General features: G+C 40.9%; 1 protein-coding gene across 13 annotated transcripts in view; it reads left to right on the forward strand.

Annotated features, from left to right (window-relative positions):
• ptprsa (protein tyrosine phosphatase receptor type Sa) overlaps positions 1-20326 on the forward strand; it is a 233913-nt gene that overhangs the window by 85491 nt on the left and 128096 nt on the right. For all 13 annotated transcript variants that reach the window (XM_055018735.1, XM_055018732.1, XM_055018752.1 and 10 more), the window contains one exon: positions 14234-14456. In XM_055018735.1, the coding sequence (XP_054874710.1) occupies positions 14360-14456 (97 nt within the window). In that variant the 5' untranslated portion in view covers positions 14234-14359. The remainder of the gene's footprint in view (positions 1-14233; positions 14457-20326) is intronic.

A 20326-nucleotide genomic window follows, 5' to 3' on the forward strand; every position in this document is an offset into this window, starting at 1 on the left:
GCAGTTCTACTGCAGACAAATTCTGTTATATCAAGCTGTGGATGAGCCACAGTCCTAAATATATGCAGGCTTGCCGTGGGCCTGGGTGGGTTTGTCTTGTTGACTCTGCATCCTCTCATTTTGTGTCATTGTCTCTAATTTCCCTCAGAGGCTTGCCTGCTATCATGCCAGCAAACACAGGGCTGAAATGAAGGATGAAAGAGCAATAGAATAGTGATTAACTTTATAGTACCTGTTAAGCTGCTTTGTGTGTGTGTATATAAGGCTGTACGCACATTGATGCATGTGCTGGTATTCACATTAGTGCACGTGATAGGAAAAGCCATGCTAATGCGCGTTTACACACACACACACACACACACACACACACACACACGTATGTAGCAAGTCGGTAGAGGAGGCAGAGGAGGGACGGGTCGAGCAGATGGAGCAGCCTGCTTCTTGCTGAGCGAGCTTGACGACAGCTGAACAGCTTGAGGTGTACCGGAGTGGCAGGCCACAAACACTCAGACACACTCACATACCACACACATGTACTCTACATACAAATGCATTAACACGCTACATCACACACTCATGTTTCTGCAATCACAAAGTCACACACATGGACAGTTGTGCTTATATACATGTGCGCTGACAAACAGAACAAGTGTACACACAGCAAACACTCCATAACACCTTCCAGCAGACAAGGCCTTCAATCAAGCCCTATTTATGTATAATTAAGAGCTGTAGTGTAACTGGCAGTTATGGCTTATTGGCTTGCTCTCTGTCTAGTCATTTCCTCCCTTGTCCCACTGTCCCTCTCTTCATTTTCACCTCCTCTCCCTCCTTTACTCCTTCCTTTCCTCCCTTGCTACGAATCGTGACTCTCCAGTCGGCCTGTTCCCTTAGCTGTGATTAGGGGCTTTGGATTCCAGCCTGCATGCATTTCAGGGCCCGGAGGCTTTGCTGAAACCAGCCGTCTTTTTCAATCCAATAAGGAAAGGCGAGTGAGGGTGATCCAAATATGCGAAGCAAGCAAGCAAATGAGTTGTACACATCTCTTATGGTAAATAACCAAAACAAAAAGAAATGTAAAAAGCGAGGAGGAAAAAAAAAGGGCCTCCTGGTTGAATGAAAGCCAGCAGTGTGCCGGGTGCCAAGAAGATGAGCAGCTTGGTGGTACGGCAGCCTGGCAGCTCGGATGTCATATTTTTATGCTTCTTTTCAAATGTTGTTCTCTGTGTCACTCTTTTGAAAATGTTTTTAGTTCTGCCTCCCTGATGTTTTGATATCGTGCTGTTGATAAGGCCTCACAGGCACGTAGGCACTTTGCTGCAAAGCTTCCATCATGTACCACAGAACCCTGAGAGTTTTCATTCCACCTTTTGCACAACTCTGCGTGAACTGATTTCACCATGTTCTTTACCGAGGTGAAGGAGCAGAGACTGTGTTTAACAGCTTTAAGATTATTTATCTGCATAGCATTTCATCATTTGAATGACTGAGCAGATGCAGGAAGAGTCTGGGTCTAACTAATCAGGCAAATTGGCAAACACAATTATGTTTTCAGTAATAAATAGGACAAAGACTAACATGTGAAGGAGCCAGGAGCCCATCCCACTGGATAAACAGTTTTCCAGTTTATCCAGTGTGGTGGGTGTCATCAAAAGACACCACGCTGGATAAACTGTTGTCCAGTGTGGTGTCTTTTGATGCATGTCTTCTGGTGTTTTAACACATTCAGAAACTGGCCAGTGGTCATTTCTGAAGCACTCGTCCTACTGTAAATTGAATTTTGGTAATGTAGGTCTAATTAAAAACACATTTAATTGAGCTTCCTCCAAATCAAGGTGACCCTGCACATGTCTCCTATTTGGATGACTGAGTACAAAAATCCCCCCCTAAAATTTAAAAAGCCTCACCGACAAGAGTTAGGAGTCATTTTAAAAAGTAGTATCTTACACTAAGTGCATGCACAGTTTGGCTGTAAAGGAGGCTACTGGGACAGTGATGATGAGTGTTTGGCAAAGACACACCATGGAAAATGCCCAGTGGATGTGCTCATAGATGTCAAAACAATGGAAATCCTCTTTTTTTTTTTCTTTGGTCTTCTCCTGGGGAACCGACTGTCTTGGCATCTTCCACAATTTTGTGTTTACTTCTTGATAGCTCTTCAGGGGAACGGCACATGATGAGAATGCAGACTGGGGATACCTGGAAAAACTGAATAACCACCACCAGTAGCCAAAACCTGTGAAAGTTGTTGATAAAACTCTGACAGATGTCTGAAAACAGTAGAGAATATGTCTGGTGACGTGAGACCAGGGCCCGTCTGGTTATGGATGTAAAATCACTGCAATCCTTAACCAGATTAGAATAGAAAAGGATTCTGTTGGTTGTCGCTAACCAGTTTAGTGTGGATCAGTGGACCGACTGTGAAAGGTTTCTGGTTTAATCCTGACACAGGAAGGTCTGTCTGAGCTGGAATTACAGTACACACCATCACGGCCAAAGTGCTCTTGAGCTAAATGCTCATGTTGCTGCATGAAGCACTGACTTTGCAGCCTGAGTTCACCCAAGACTTCCTTGTCTCGGCCTCTCCCACACTCTGTGTCTCAGTATTGTTCTGCAGGTCGCTGGGACTGGCACCAGCTCCAGAGGCTTGTCTGGGGCCAATTCGAGACATTCATCTGTCTCCAATAAACTGTCATCACAGACCCGAGCACCTCCCCATGGCTTCGTCATGCCTCGGCCAGACTCATCTACTCTGGATGTGGTTTCCCTCGGAGACTGTGTGTGTGTGTGATTGCATTCAATCAAGGAACAGGGGTGTGTCTCCTCTCCTACTGGTGTGTTTTCTCGCTCATTTTGTAATTCTGTATGTAAACAAGCTTTCCTTTTTGCTTTTTGTCTCCAGTCCCTGTCAGTCTACGTATGTGTACCTGCGTGCATGTTTGCATGTGTAGATATGCATTCATCCATTGTTCAGAGAGCATATTACATTCCTAAATTATAACAGGAGGGTACAGTTTTCTCTCATTCACTCTTTTCTTTCCTCTCAGTCTTTCCCTACCTCCCCTAACTCCATGCAGTGTGACACACGGCACAACAATACACAGCATGGGTGTGCAAAGTGGTAAAATGACAAACACGGAGAGAAAATAAAAGACAGCAAGACAGAGAGAGAGGGGTCTTGTTTATGCATTAGTTTCAGGACTTAAAAGCCCCCCCACCTACTTTGCCACCACTTAAAATCAGTGTGGGTACTGCAGGCAGGAAAACAAACAAACCCAGCAACCCCAACTCCACCCCATTTCTGCTAGGGGGAGAAATGCTGCAGAATGAATTTGCTTTTGTGTTTTTCACTCTCCTAAAAATATTTTATTTGCGTGCCATAGCATGAGTTTGACTCGCAAATGCACTTATAAGGTATATGAAAACTTGAGCATGCACTTCACGCACACACAAGTTAAATCAGGCCGGGATGGATGGCTAGCTAACGGTGTCCTGCTGTGAAGGAATGCATGGTGTAAAAAAAGAAAGAAAAAAAAGAGGATTTAAAGAGGTTTACCAGCTGTCTCACCTCTCACCTTTGACCTCAACACACACCGCCCTCCTCAACTCCCTATCTGGTCCCTCTGAAATTCATTCTCAAGTCAGTGGCACACAAAGTGATGGAGTACAGTGGGAGTTGAAAAGGAAGATGGTGGTGGTGATGGTGAACGGGGGGTCATTTGTTCGGAGTGAAAGGGTCAGAAGGTGGAAGGGCGCTCAAAGGAGCGATCGCTGACTTTGTAGGCAAAATGCAATGAATGTGTGAGGAAAAAAGCCACATGTTGGCACTGTATTGACCTCTATCTATATATATATATGTGTGTGTGTGTGAGCATTTCTTGTAAGCTCTGTTGTGCCATCGTCATCGTCTTTTTCCTGGCTTTTGCCCACGTGCATGCCTGTCGTCCACAATAACCTTCTGTCCACCGCACAAACGAACTCTTTATTCCAGCGGGTGGGAGGAAAGTAAGGCCAATTCACAACGCTGGCTCTGTGTTTTAATATTGAGGAGGAATACATTAATATAGATCATGCCACATTATTACCTCCCACTGAATGTCCCCCCCTACTTGTACAGCATCTACCAGCTACTGGCTTAAGCCTCAGTGTTTGGTCAAAGGACGTATGACTTTTCCCACTGGGGCTGTCTGATGGTTATCTAGCAACACTGGGGAGGGGATTTTTCAGCTCTGGTTGTCCTGAAACACAGTAGCTGAAATTGTCTGAATGTGTAGCTACTCTTTTGGGTGATCTATATCACTTCATGGTTAAATTTAAATAATCATGTGCTGTGGTATAGACATGCAAAAACACATCATTGTGAAACCGAATTCTAATTCATTATAATTGACAATTACAATGATCAACAGCAAGATTGGAACAGAATCTGTCTTTGCAATGTAGATGTTTGATGTAGTTTTATAACGTGTTGCTCTCATCCTTTGGCTTCAAAGCATGTGTTTTAGTTCTTCTCTTGTCTTTGTTATTCTCCGTAAAGTCAGTGACTGATTTTATTTTCTCTGTCTTTTTTTATCTTTGGTTATCTGTAGCTCGCTGAAAAGCAGAACTTGGGGTTTTCAGTAGAAAGTCCCAAGTGGAAGTGCCACATTTGCTGTTGTCTGTTCCTGAGTCCTTTTTAAAGTGGCTGTAAAAAACAGTTGTCTTTGCCAGAGTGTAGTGGTAGTGCTGGTGGTGGGACTGTGATGAGTGTACTGACAGGCTGAACGACGGAGTGTGGGTCAACCTCGCCATCTGTCTCTGCTCTTTACAATGCTGTGTGATTGACAGGGACGCAGACACTCCCCAAACCTCCAGCCCAAACAGGATCCTCAGAGCCTGCTGCACTTAGTGTACCACAGCACTGTTTTCTATGGAAGAATGTTCATTTTCTTTTTTTATACATTGAACTATATCATCAGATTTATAAGTGAAATAATGCAGTTTAATGACATATTGTACACTACATAATATTAGTTACCTGTTTGTGCAGAAAATCAAGCTGAGGTATATGGAATGATGCCCACTTTGGGTGTCTTGTGTTCATCTGCTGGCTGCTGCAGTTCTTGCTGCGTTGATAATAGTGGGAAATCTGAATTTCTTGTACAGATCAATAATTTTCATGTTCACCCCTTCTTTTAGTCGATAATCAGATAACGGCACAAGGATGTGCAAATTAAAATACACCTTCCCTAATCACACGTGGAAAAAGTTTAATCTTAATTCTGGCTACTGAAGTGAGGTTACTAAATACTATTAAGCCTGCTGATGGGCTTTGGCCCAGTTTCAGAAGCAAATTACCAGGATTAACTCCATTTTCAATTAATTCCCTGAAAAAAAAAAGGAGACTGAAAAAAGATGACCACACTTGATGAAGAGAGTCTTCAATAGAGTTTGCCCCTGTGTATTCAAGTGTGTGTTTCTGTAGCAGTGTGTCTTTGCATATGAATGTGTATTTATGTGTCATTCTCTTCCCCACCCATGAGACATACAAGATTCATTAAAAAGCTGCAAGAACAAAAAGAGCCTTTAGATATGAACCCTGAAAAAGCAGCCTCATAACAGCGAAGGGTGCAGCCTCATATTCTATTTAACTGAATGATCGCTATCAAAGCATGTGAGAATAACATTGGAAACCTGATTTTAAAAAGGCCCATAATGGACCTTATTTATTGTAGAGCAATGCTGCTGGCAGAGAGCCATGTCTGTGTGTTTAAATAAGTTAAATTACTTTTTTTTTTTTTTTTAAAGTAAAGATGCAAAGGCACAACTATCAGACCCCAAAAGTACTGGATGTTCCATATTTACACAAGAGAGCTAGCAAAAGAATGTTTCACATAATTCAGTTTAGATATCTGGCATGGAAAAATGTTTTTTTGTTGTTTTTATAATGAGCAAAAAAGAAACCCTTTTTAACTGTCACATGTCCTCGTTGGCTTTGGGGTAGAATATTTTCCTCTGATCATCTGCCATGTTGAATCTGTTGCACATATTGTATTTAAACAAAAAGCACATAGATAAATGCACAGAACTGTCTTGGAACATTTATATCACACAGAAATTAAGCAAAAAAGAGAAGATTGTATATGTTAGATTTATACTTTTTAAAGTTAATGGCTAAAGATAGCTCCGGTTTCACGCAGTTGTGAATTCTATTAACATGCCAGCGTTCATTTTGTTGTGTAGGTGTCACAGTTTTTCAAATGGTATATATCTCATTTTGGAAATAAAACTTCTCAAACCACACAGCAAATGTTACACAGCGAGCCCTGCCAATTGCAGAGAGGAGTTTTGGAGACGTTTTCTAAACACCCTGGTCTGCCAGTCTTCTTTCCCTCCTCTGCCTCCTACTCGATCACTTAGAATAATCTCATTCCCCCCCTCTATGCGCATCCCATTTCCAGAATGAATATGAAGCGTGCTTCTACAGCTGTCCCAGCCGCCCTTCAAAGACTTCTTTCCCCCTCCTGTGGCAGTTTTTAAAGGGCATATTCAAGCCGCTGGCCAGTCGGTGTGATACTTGTCTGACTCTATCGGCAGCCGGCCAAAAACTGATGTCACCCCTCCAGTTCCCCCCTCTCTCCAGCTCCCCTCACTGCCACAGCCTCTCTTAAACAACTGCCCCTTTTATGACAAGAACTGTCTGGCACCCCCATCTCACCTCCTTTCTGCTACTTCTAACTGTGACCTGTAAAATGCCCTATAATCAAATGCCCCCCTTATGCAGTATGTAATGTTTAGCAGTGCCGTCCCCTCCCAGAGTTTTCCTATCCAAGGTGATGGCTATCAGCGACAGCACCACCTGTAACCTTCGGCCTTTAGCGTCATTGCCAGCCAGGGTGGCAGACCGGGAGAGGCAGAAAACAACAAGTGTGTGAATTTTGTCTGCCAACTTGTAGCACCACAGTACGGGGAGGTTACATGGGTGACAGATAGTGTGTCACCTCTCAGCGGCAAACAAAATGGCTGTGCAATAAAGTCCGCATTTAGGTGGTCAGCTTGCCGCCCGAGCCTCCCAGCTGCCAATCCATTTGTCCCTGCTGCTCAGCCCCAGTGCTTGCTGCTGTGCACTCAACCTCAACAGAGGTGGATTTCAGCTAAAAGCCTCACAGCCCCGGGTATTTATTTGAAGGACAGTACTGCCTTATAATGTTCGGCGTAAACCCATTTCCGGCCGATCGAACTCAGGGCAACACCGGGAGAAAAACAAAAGGTTGAAGATTCAATGGGCTTGCTGTAATTTAGTCTCAAATCTTTTTGTAAACCTCCAGTTCCTTCTGGAAGCAGTCAGACAAAACACTCTATAATCTGTTTTTTTTTTCCAGAGGCTGTGAAGGCTGTCTGCACATTGATCAGAAAAATTTACTGATGATTCAAAGCAATAAAAAAAGAAATTTGAGTCTCAGACGCACAACTTTAGATGTAAACATTAAAGTTCTATACTGCCAGGCCATCATTTCACAGGGAAAGTGAACTTCTAATTTTGGTTAAACCTTTAATGTTATCTTCAGCATTATTTTGCAGCAAAATCTGCTTTAGAAGGCAAAGTGGAGCTCAAAAGGCTCTTAAGATCCCAAAGAAAGGTTATGGTGCTCCCAGGGGGACAGCAGATGGCCGACACAAGGTGTCTCTGAGGTGTCAAGCACCATTTCTGGGACTGGGAGGTTGGGAACAGTTAAGGGCAAAGGCTCATAGAAAAGCTATTTCCAAGGAGAGGTTGCGTGGGCTGGGCGTTCTGCAATATTTTAATGAGGTCACGGCAATGCAGCCCTCCCCTCCTATGAAAACAGCTTTCACTTTAGGCAAAAAAGAGTGCTCATGCATCACTGTAATAGAAAATGCATTATAATATACTGTGAAGTTTTGTCTGTTGGTACAAATGTCCCAATATCATTGGAGGTTGGGTTCACAGTGGCAGTGTCACATGTTAGAATTTGTTATCCTGAGATGCCCCGGTTTATTCCAAAGTCATGTGAGACTCTGGAATTCCCTTCAAATTAGGAATATTAATGTCTCTATTAGTGTTTCCTTTCCTCTGCTTCTGATTTCTATACCTAACATTCAGGGTCATATTTGCGATCACATTTCTGCTCACCTTACCACCTGTTGCAAAAAAAAAATGATGAGACCAGTTTTTCCCGCTATTGCATTTAGATCTCCATCCTGCTAAACGCTTAAAACATTACAGGCGGCACCTTATATACATCTTATACATTTCGCTTGCGTCAGCTCATCGTCTTCCACCGGGCGTTCCTACGCGCAGCTAGTGACAGGTGCACCTTATTTCAGATTCCTTTAACAGTGATCGCACAGGATGGAGATCAGCGAAAGAGTGAAGCGGGGAGGTAGATACACACTGGAGCATTTACATAATAGTCCTGCAGTTCCATGCAAATTCATGTGATTCCCCACCAAACATCTGCAATGCAAGCATAGTTTAGTATGCATGAGTTCAAAGGGGGAAGAGGAGGGGGAGAGGGAGAGGGAGAGGGAGAGGAGTGAAAGGGGTGAGGTGGAGGAAAATAAAACTGAGTTGGAGGATTGGAAGGATGACTAGTCTGATCAGGGGGATATATTTAGAAGAAAAACATGCCTTCCTTTACATACGTCTCACAGAAGATTTAGCTTTAAATGAACAATATTCAGAAAGCTTCAGAGGTGGAAGTAGATGAGTTTGTGTGCATGTCTGTTAGTGTCATTGCTTGTCAGTAATACATAATCAAGACTGTCAGGTTTTTAACAAAACAGATGGATGCTATAGACTTGTTTTCTAGCTGAGGTTGGGGCGTGTGTCTGGTATATATCTGGTTTTCATGAAGACAAACACTCACAATTACTCACAGATACAGAAACAGATAAATTATATGGGCACACATAGATGAATTCATACCAAATGATTTCGCAGCTGCACACTTAAAAGCACAAAAAATGTAGAAATGTGAAATCACTGGACACAGAAATGTATACTATTCAAGCCTGAACTACTAAAAACATCCAGTTTATGTCTCAGGCATGTAGAAACCTTCAAAAATGTGCTCGCAAAAACACATGGACTGTATTATTCATACATACAACACATACACATTCCTAGTCATAACATACAAGAACACATAGTATACAGATATAGCATACAGATAAACCGAATGGACCTGCACCTCACATCTTTGTGCGGTTGGTCATCTGTGAGGTATGAATCAATGGCAGACAGTAAACTGGTTGAGGTAAAAGCCCGTAACTCGGGGCTGATGCATAAAAACTTCATCCAAGGTGAAAGACTGCAGAGGCAGAGATAGCAGCTGAAGGCTGAACATAAACGGCAGATAGCAGAGTTTAGAAAGGGCCATAAAAAAAGCCTGTGTTTGCTTGAAAATTAGTATTTTTACATCATCCTACAACAGAAAATAGGATAATTGACTTTGGCTTATTATTGTGACTGCAGCAACTGTACCAGCTGCTCTTTGGAGTTACGTTAACCTTGACTAGAAAGATAAGTTGGTGCAATAGTTTTCTTGGATTATTAATGGTGGAGACAATTTTTCCCTCCCTTGACCCTACTTTTCATTTTTTGATTTTGAACAGATAAGACTTCCAAAGTGACCCCTTGAATAAGTTTTATTAATAGTACTTTAGATATTGAACAAGAACACAGAAAATGAAGATATTTAGGCTTCAGCTCCTTTTACATGCCCTGGCCTATCAGCTACTAACATCACCTATTCTAATGCTGCACAATTCTGATCGGGTTGTCATTCTCACAATTATTTGCAAAATGTACCAAAATGTTCTTGTTTTTGTGTTGACTACACCTATGGAGGTCTGCCACACATTCCTCAGTACATGTCTTCCATCCATGGAGAATCAAAAACATCCCTACAGCCAGGAGTCCTTACAAGCACAGTTAGTTGGTGTCCTGTAGCCCGAAAACTAGATCTTGTTGTTACATACACACTAGAAACCAGACAATGCAGGAAAAACTCACACTTTGAAAAATCTACAGTCCAAAAAAGTCATGTTTTGGACTCAATAAACACTGAAAATATTATTCTTTTTGAAAGTCTAGACATCAAACACTTGGTTTTGACCATCAAGTCCAACCAAACTGTGGTCTTTTTAACCGCCTGTGTGAAGTGAGCTTACTGTTCATCTCATAAAAGGGATTATTAATGTGGCGCCTCCGGTGATAAGCAGTTTTCTCTGTGTAAATGCAACTACACATCTTCAGAGGGTATGTGTGTGTGTGTGTTTTTAACAGTTACTGTGTTCAGAACAGTAGTGTGCATAATGGAAACAGTTTGGTGTCTTGAAGTTGAAGGTGTCATGGCCTCATATTGAGAAATTCGACCTGCACCTTCACTCTCATTGTTCGATTCACCCCTTCCTTGTTAATTTTTTGTGGTCCATTGTGGCATGTGTGTAGGTGTGAATGTGCACACATTTTTATATCTACTGGTCCTGTTCTCATTTCATGCTTATGGTGCAAATTTCCATCTCCCCATCCCTTCAGTGCCTTTCTCAATCTCAGTAATCAAATGCATTAGTATCAATATTGCATGGGGAAACGAGCTGAATTTAAACCTTGACCATGTCAAAGTGAGAGTCCCTGATAGCCAGTGACTGCCACCACTCAGTGGAAATTGTGCTGCCATTTTAGGTGTAATTACTGAAGTCTGGCACCGGGTTAATATCTGGAGTGATGGGCAGTTTTCACAGGGGATAAAAAGTTCTAGCTTCAAAATATATTCATTGCCCATCAGTGGGAATAGTATAGAGCTTAATGAATAGTCACTTGACTGTGCCACTGTATGAATGCAAATTTTAATTAGAAAAAGAAAAGCATTTTTTCAGTTCTTTTTTAAAGCTGTTTGATATGTTAAATGTTAGAGTAAAATTAATATCCAAGTTGCGCAAGTAAGATGTAATTCTGTTGTAACATTTGTGCTGATAAATGTCGATACATGATACAGCACGTTACTAAAAGCTGCTTAGGTGGGTTAGCAGGCCTTTTCTTTGTTCAACATGCTCACTAATGTAAACTAGTGCAAATATACTAATATGCAAATTGATGCAGTCATCCAAGTCCCATTGGAATATCTAAAACTTGATCATTAGCAGTTTCCTCCTGATTACAGCCTATAATGTGGGAGCAGCTGAGGGTTTATCAATCGATCGGCTTCTCAGGTAGTATTGCCAGAATGCTAAACTGTCTATTATTCCTCTGCCAATTTCTACAAGGAAAGTAAGAAAAGTTTTTTAGCAAGAGCTGCCCCCATGGAGGTGCTCTTAACCGGAGAAACATGCTGTGATTTCCATATCCTGTCTTTAATTTTAAGCAAATGATTGCCATATGCAACTTTCAGACACTCATGGAAATTTTATGCAATTAACAAGTTACATTTCAGTTTACTTTGGCGCTTTTTTAGCCTCCCAAATCCCTTTAAAATAAGTGTAGGCTTGTATGTATTTGTTCTATGTAAACTTCTCTCTTCTTCTATTCTGTCTTTTATGCACGACTGACAAAAGCAGGCAGCACCAAGCATTGTAGACGGTATCTATGGTTAAACCGAAGCCCACACATGACCTTAGGTTATGTTGGCTGTTCAACAACAATAGACGTTGTAATTGTGTTGCGAAGTTTATATAGCAACCAAAGGTGGAGATAGAAAGCCGTGCCCTAGGGGGAGGGCCATAAATCATAACCTAGGCATCTTGTGAGCAGACATAGAGTAATTCCCTACAGGCATGCGAGATTCCCTCTACCTCCACCAATGTTTACACTCAGAACAATAGGGGCATCATTCACAAGTCCCCTAGACAATGTGATACTCCCTTATTCTCTGTATTCATGTTTCTGTATTTCCCTCACTTCTCAGCAATATCACCTGCCCTCTAGGCCAAGGAAAAGGAAGATGAAAAAAAAACAACAAACAGGGACACACATGTTGGTCGTGTGTGTGTAGTATTGTGTTGAAAGATGAGATGAGCTTCTGAAAAACACCCACTCTTTCTTGACACGCTGTCGCCACAAAAGATCCATTGTTGATCTCTCCCTTTGTGTTTGTGTAAGTGCGTCCGTTTCACGTGTTCTTCAATTTCTCTGTTTGAATTACGTATGTAATGAAAAAAAACAGTGTGTGTTTAGAGGTGAATAGGTTTTGTGGCATATATGGGTTTTGCTGTATGCGTTTGCGGTTTTTATTCTGCCTGCAGCTGGATGTGTTTGCTGAGTTTTTTTTTAATGCCAGTTGAGGAGCTTAGTGTAGTAGTTGTGAAGGGTGGGGCACTTTTATATGCCGTCTGTCTGAGGTGCTGGGTTACACTGCAATTAGCTGTGGTTTTCTGCCTCTCGCAAGGCCACTGCCAAGTACATAAAGCCCTGTAAAACAGCAGCATAACATTAACCTTTTAAATCTTTTGACAATTTAGCAGCTTGATACAATTGACAAAATTACAAAGTTAGAGATAAAAGTTGTTATAAGTGATTTAAACTATGCTTTTATTTGTATAATCATTTTATTTTATTGAATGAAGGTGATCTCAGCTGTTGTAGATTTAGCTTTAGTCAGTTTTGCCCCCATTTTTACTCCCAGTGTTACCACTCAAATGTATTTTAAGTCAGGTAGTTTCAAAATTACATTGATGTATCCCTGCTTTTCAATGGCAGCCTGTAAAGTCACTTTCTTTTGACCAATGTGCCTCTGACCATAATTGCAACTGAATGATCGAGGTTGTCAGTTTACAAGGCTATTTTTGAAGTACATTCATTTCACGTTTCAGCCACTGACACTCTTGTCAAAAACAACTAGCAGTGTGTAGAAAGTGAGGGTTTGAAAAGTGACTGTTTCGAGGATCAAAATGGCAAACCTGTGTTGACAGTATATTATCTTTACCATCTAGATTACTAAGGAAAACAAATTATAATAATCTGCATACTGTCTGCACAGTTTGTGCTATTGTGCCCTGTTAGCCACCTAGTGTTCAGGTAATTAATCTCCCTTCTAGAGAATCGCCCTCACCCTTCATGTGGTGAGGCGAGGAATGGGATCCCCGGAGATTGAGGGAGTTCATTGTCTGGCACAAGGACACTAAAGCAGGGCAGATGCTTTTTGACACAGGAGCTCGACTCTTTGTCCTGTGATCTGGGTCCTCTGAGAGTGGACGGTTTGGTGGTTTTCATATTCACTGCTTGATTGCTTAGGCAGGCATTGCTTCCTGTTCGAATATCCCTGTCCTTATACCTGCTCGCACATTTCTGAAATTGCGTCAACTGAATGTGATGCACATTTAAAAGAAAAAAATAAATCATACTCATTACAACTATGTCATGGATTTCTCTCACCTCTCTCTTTCTATGTCTGTTTATTCATTTCTTTTTAATTCAAGAGTATGTATAACCACTCGTTGGTGGCTCCGTGGTGCAGCAGCCATATCAATGAAGCAACCGGAGTGTGTGTCTGTGCGTGTGTGCAGTCGGTCCCTTTGTGCAGTTTGGGGGGGATTAATGGCAATTTGACTAAAACAAAGAGATGATGCCTGGAATATCATTGGGTTGCCTGTGTAATTACAAGGCAATGAGTTCAGCAAATAATGACAAGATCAGGCGATTAGGAAGGAAAAAAAGGAGTGAAAACAGTGACTGCCCTGCTAATTAAGGGATGTGAGGAGATGCTGCTTGTGAGATGGGAAGGTTACAGGTTGTGGAGGATGTGACACTTTCGCTTCCAGTAGTTTACTGATGCCTTATTACCTTACAGCCATTTACGTGTCAGGCGGAGTAACGGGGTAGTGAAAAGTGCAGCAGAATGTCATTGTCATGTGTGTTTATCAGAAGTCACATGTCCTGTTGATATGGGTAAAACTACCACCTTGGAACTGCGAGTCGCTCTGACTAAGAGTTGCCTGTCAGATGCTCAGAAGTAATACATATAGTTTGGCGCCATTACGTGTAGGTGTTTTTGTTCCGTCTAGAACTGTTGCAACAATCAAATTACTATATTTGTTCAGTGTTCCTGTGCACAAGCAGTGGTTTATCTCTGTGTACTGGATGTTAAGATGTGTCACATGTAGGTAGAAATGAAGGAAACTATTACAGAGAAGCTGGGTGTTGCTGAAACACAGTATCGTGGTCCTTGCATAAGAAAGAACAGTAAACAAAAATACATGCATTTATTAATTTTTCTGTGTCTCTGTCTTTTTGCAGAGTGCCAAGCCGTCCTGCGTGAAGACCCCAGACTTCCCAGCGCAGCCGGGGCCTCGGCTCTCCAGCCAGGTCGAAGATTCGTCCCACCCTGCCCTCCCCTGCCCCCCCTTCCCTGCCGGAGCCACGATGGCCACCAGTGGTGCCCTGCGCCTCTCCTTGCCACTCCTGCTGCCTGTGACCACTCTGCTGCTATCACCGCTGCTCACTGGCTCCCACGCCTTATGTAAGTACCTGGATAATGATCAATTACACTGCTGCTGATAACGTCTCATCTTTCCTGGGCAACTCGTTTTGAAGGTTCCTCTTTTATATATAACACACGAGAAACCGAGGATTTCTACAGAAATCTGAAATTGACGTTGGCAAAAATTTGGTGACCATTTCCTTCATATTTTTGCTGCTGCCCTTTCAGATATGTTTATAGTGTGTGCATTGAAACATGCATTTACTGTATGTATTGAGAACCTATTTTTAACAGAGAATTTAGCATCAAAGTTTATATAGTTTTTCTGCTTCTGCTTCAACAAAGGTATTGCACTGTGGTGTCAGGAGGTAGATTTTACTTGGAAGCTACATCTGTATAGAAGCTGTAGGAAGAGCAGCACATTAGCAGGGCAGGAGCTACTCAACTGATCTATGTGCATTTGCACAACAGACATTGATGCTCAGTATTGAGTTGTAGGTCCCTTGTGCTTTGCAATCACTGTAGTTACGTGTATAAAATGCAGCTTGTATAGACAGATGTGCTAATTGAAATTTTCTTATAAATGCACATGAAAGACAATTGAAAAATATGGCTGAAATACTTTTGCACATTTGCAATTGTTGCACATGTATTTGGATTTTAGGTACTAAACTGACACTCCTACTGTAAGTGAGGATGGATATCAGTCAGTTTTGATATAATTTTTTTCTTGGCTATCAATCAGCACCACCCAGACAATTTTAAAACATTAATATCTCCAAATATTTACCATTCAGGCATGATGTCTGTCTGTATATATTGTCCTCCGTAACTTCCCATGTTAGTAAAAGGGGAACGTCGGTAGTCTCTTATCCCACCCTGTCAACTCCTGCTTAGGATTTGTTCTGCACCATTTCCCCGTTAAGATGGGCTTAGAGCAGCATTAAGGAGACAAAACAAAGATGAGGCTCTGCAGAGAAATAGAACAAGAGTGATGGCGAGGTAGGGAGGCTTCCCCCTGGGTTTCATTGTTTGCAAATCCTGTGTGTGTGAGCGTGTAGGTGAGTGTGTTGATGAGAATGTAAGAGAATTATATATGCATTGAAGGTGGGAAATGTGTGTGCGTCTTTGTGTATATGCCTCTAGATCTTTGTGTGCAATAGCCTTGGAGTATGACAAGACTGCGCCTGTTTGCGTGCACGTGTCAGCTGACTGTACATTCATTCTTTGTGCAACATGTTACGTATATATTTGTTGATTTACTGCATGTGTCGAGGGGCGTAACGTTGTCTCGTTTTGACTGGATCACCTCCCTCCTCGACTGTGCTGCTTTTGCTGCAACGCTTGTACAATGAAAGGAGGATTAAAAGTGACAAAACTCATCAAAAATAGTGAGCAAGAGAATAAAAACGGATCTTGAAATGCCATTTAAAAATATCAACTAATTCAGCCAGTTTGACATTTCAGGCATGTTGTCAAACTGTGTAGGTGCTGAAATTTAGAGAAAGTTGAGTCATGTCTGATTTTTCTGTCTATCTTAGGTAATTTGCAAGATAAATTGCATGTTCACCTTGTTCGCAGTGTCTATCTTGACATCAGTCACAGCTTTGACATTCAGTGATTTTCTTCTCAAAGGTTCATGATAACACGAGGACCACTTGATTTTTTTCTTATGTTGCTACAGAACTGTCTACCTTTGATTGCATGGTGGTTTGAGTGTCTGGTTGCGTAATTGGAGTGTCTTTCAGCTCAGCTGGCAAATACACACACACACACATATATATATATATATATATATATATATATATATATATATATATACACACACATACATATACATATATATATATATATATATATATATATATATATATATATATATATGAAATTCCACTCAGACAGATGTCAGACAGATGTCTTTGTTCTCTTCCTTTTTTTGCCTTTTCTGTCTTGCTGACTCTAAGACCACATATTCATGACAGAAAAGCAAATGTGTAAAAGCTTCTCCTCTTAACATGGTGCATATAAAAATGTTTCTTCAGTTCTTTTGCCCGCTGGATGTGAGGACTCAGTTTCTCTCTTCTTGCAGCCTCTGTTTGCTCTCCCTGGTTTAAATAACATTCAGTGCAGTCTGCTTCATCTTAATGGAGATTAGCTTTCCCTCTCTCTCCCTCACAACAGTAGGGCTCTCTCCCCATCTGTCAGTATCTGCCAGCCTTTGTCTAACTCTGCCTGTAGATATGATTGCTGTTTTTATCAGGCTCCCTCACTCTGTCTCATTGTCCCTTTCTTATGTTCACACTTCTTTTCCCCCTTCTCCCCTCTTTCTGGCAATGCACACAGTGTCTCACTCTTCCTTCTCATCTCTATTGGGGGGCCTCACAGTGTTGCCACTCGTGTGTGCAAATATATGCACACATGCACAGACTACCTTCCTTTTGCTCACTCTGATTGTCTTTCACCTCCATGTGCACAACCACATACACACGCACACACATGCACACACTCAGCCCAGTAGTGCAGTTGTCCAATTATTTTCACTCCCACTTGGTGGACTGAAAGGATGCAACCGTTTTGCAGAAAAGCCCATCTGAAAGCATGATGTCATCCCTTCCTCTCACTTCCCTTGCTCTCTCTCCGTCGCTCGCTCGCTCTCTCTCTCTCTGCCCTCCATTCCTTTTATTTACACTCATAAATCACTGTGAGAAGGAGACATTTTTAATCAAAAGAGAAAGATATATGGCTCAATAAATCCTGCAACCCCAACCATCATAATGCACGGCTTGTGTGTGTGTCTGTATTTGTCTACGCGTTTGCATACATTTGTGTTCAAGTACACACAGTTGTGCGTGTGTGTGCAAAGGCAGAATTATACTAATGTGTGGAGTGTCACCTGAGCTGTGTTGTAGGTGGCTGTAGCATATTGATTGGATTATAGAACTATCACATTTGTTGAAGCATGGCTGTGAAACTAGATGGCAGTGTCATGCATTCATTTTACAAGTAAACCCAACAGTAAATTTGTTTACTTTTTGAAATGCGGATATAGATTTTTAGTGTTTGTTTAAGCCTTTTTCAGCTCAAACAAACTGTGTGTCTTTCATGAGTCCATAAATAACATTTAAATATAGATAGTCAATAAATATATAGATAAATAAAGATAAGCATTAAATAACTATTTAATCAAGCTAATTATTTGTGTCGTACACACACTAATAATACGACCAGCGCAGTTCAGTGCAGTAATAATTAATCAAAATTGTAAGTGTAAAATATGTAAAAAAGTGTACTAGACAGTATTGGTTAAAAGAACAAGAGCGATTTTACATATATATATATATATATATATATATATATATATATATATATATATATATATATATATATATAAATTAAACAACTGAAAGGTTGTGTTTTTGTAGAGAATATTAGTTCATGAGCTCTACATCCATTGGTTTGGTGAAGACACTTTGTCCACCCATTCACTTCTCTGAAAGGCAGCGAGCAGGCAAACACCCAGTTGGATCTGAAGACAGAAACGCCCTTCGGTGCAGAACGAAACCAGTCAAATGCTTCAGTAACACTTACATACCGCTCACGTCTTGCTTATACTGTGGAATCCCCATCTGGACAAACTTGAGCTGTAACGGCAATGCCACTATTACCAATTCCTATTGTGACAACTCCCTTAGTTTTGTCATTGGATCTTCAGGTCTTGTCTTAAAAAGTCACATGGGGATTCTTTTTTCTCAGCTGCTGTATTTTATCAAGAAGAAGCACTATTTTGAGTTACTATCCTATTTCCCCCGATTATTCCCCTTTATGCCTGTGGTTTTATCCTGCCAATGTTCATATTTTCCCCCCGAGTTTTATGCAAAAAGCACAAAACTTTGTCATTCATTTTTCACTATATAGCACTTCCCTGACTTTTCTTGAATTAAGTGACACCATCTTTAAATATGTATTGGTATTTTGGTTTTTGGACAGGTAGACTGAGTTATTTGTTGTGATTTTTTTGAGGGGCATTTCACCTTCTACTCATTTCTTCCTCGTCCTTTTTTGGCCTTTCCCAACAGTGGCATTTTGGCAAAGAACTTCTAATAGTAATTGGCCAGAACTCACAGTGATGAGGTGAGGGTGTTCAATTATTTATATTCCTTTGAAACCTGCAATTGGAAAAAAAAAATGAAGCCCCTTAGTGGACCTCTTATTTTCTTGTTCTCATTCTTTACATCTTCGCTCCTCTGTTTCTCGCTTCTTGTTTCTCTCCTTTTGCTCTTTGTCTTTCTTTTTTCTTCACTCACTCCTTATCTTTCCTCACTCAAATTATGTTTGAGCCTAGACTGTCAAGTTAATTCTATCAAATTCAATTTTGTGTGCACCCTGCTGTTGCATGCCGAGTCCCATGTTTCACTCTATGTACTGTTATTTTTCACTCTGTCAAACGAGAGGAAAGCAAGTTAATTTTTAATTGAGTTCCAGACATGAATTTCTGCTTCAAGTAGCTTGTTGGTGCTGGCTAAAGGTTGAATTCTCCGAGCTGTACACACACAAATGGCAGAGGGGTGCATTATAATTTAGTAATGCAAAAAAACATCTTCTCTTCATAATAAAATCCTTTTTTGGGACACATCAACCCCGTTTTGCAGTGCATGAAATCAACAGTATTCTTAAGTCAGAATTAATCATCACTGACAATCTGAGGAACTTGCCAAAAGAAAACCAGTATCCTCTTTATGTGAACTTGTTGCACATATGGGTTTCAGGTGTCCAAAGCATTATATAAATGGACCAGTTGTTGTTCATCAGCTTTAGTCAACTCTGTCCTCACAGAACTATATTACTACATAACTAAACTACAATATAGTCCACATTTTGAAAGAAATGTAATATTGTTTTGAAACAGGTGTATGATCTTACATTTGACGTAGTATGAAAGACTTTCAGCTCCAAGGAGCCACAAAGTCCAACACAAAGAGGTGGGAGGCCATGATGGAGGCATAACTCAGCAAGAGGAACTATGTGAGACTATGATTCACGTCTCACATGAAACTATTGTTCTTCAGCTGATGTTTAGTGTTGAGTCTTTGTTTTTTTTCAGTTTACACACTCGCTTTGACTAGTCTTAAGCACCAAAGCTATGTGGGTAGGTTTCAAAAAATAGCATGATTTGGTTGACACTTTCACAATGATAAGTACATGCCAGAAGCTTAATTGAGTTTAGCAACCAAAAATAATTTGTTAGGTTTAGGGGAACATCATGGGTTGGTTAAAATTTTACGCTTTTACAACATGTTCAAAGGGTGACCAAAGTGCTTCATAGTAAAACAAGAAAATAACTTAAGAACACAACAGTAACTTAAAACAGGGCAAACAATCACACTCGTCCTTACACCTACAGGCAAATTTAGAATAATCAATTAACCTCGGCATTTTAAACGGATTTATGATACATCACAAACAAATATATTAGGTTTGTTATATCATGCTAGCAGGGTTTGTGTTGATAACTGGGAAGACGATATGTAGTTTGTATTAATCTCGTCCAGTCTCGATGCACAGCCAAATCCTTAAATGTGTCCCTGACTGGTTTCATCCAGTGATAGTTTCCATAGAACACACCAGGTGGCTGCATTTTCAATGCAGCTAAAACACACCAAGAAAGTATCACTTTGTGTGAATCTACATGTAAAGCTGCACTGCTGGCTTAAATGGTTAATTTAGGTTAATCATGAATATGTACCACAATTTTATATGGAATTTCATACTCACTAGTGCGAAGGTCTAATGTGGAGCATCCATCCCAACATTTGATTGCCTTCAGTGTCACAGTTACTGTTAATATTTTGGGACAATGACACTGCTGAATGTTCACATTTTTCAAAATAAAAGACAAACACTATTATTTA

This window comes from Amphiprion ocellaris, chromosome 2 (genome assembly GCF_022539595.1).
Source record: "Amphiprion ocellaris isolate individual 3 ecotype Okinawa chromosome 2, ASM2253959v1, whole genome shotgun sequence".
NCBI lineage: Eukaryota > Metazoa > Chordata > Actinopteri > Pomacentridae > Amphiprion > Amphiprion ocellaris.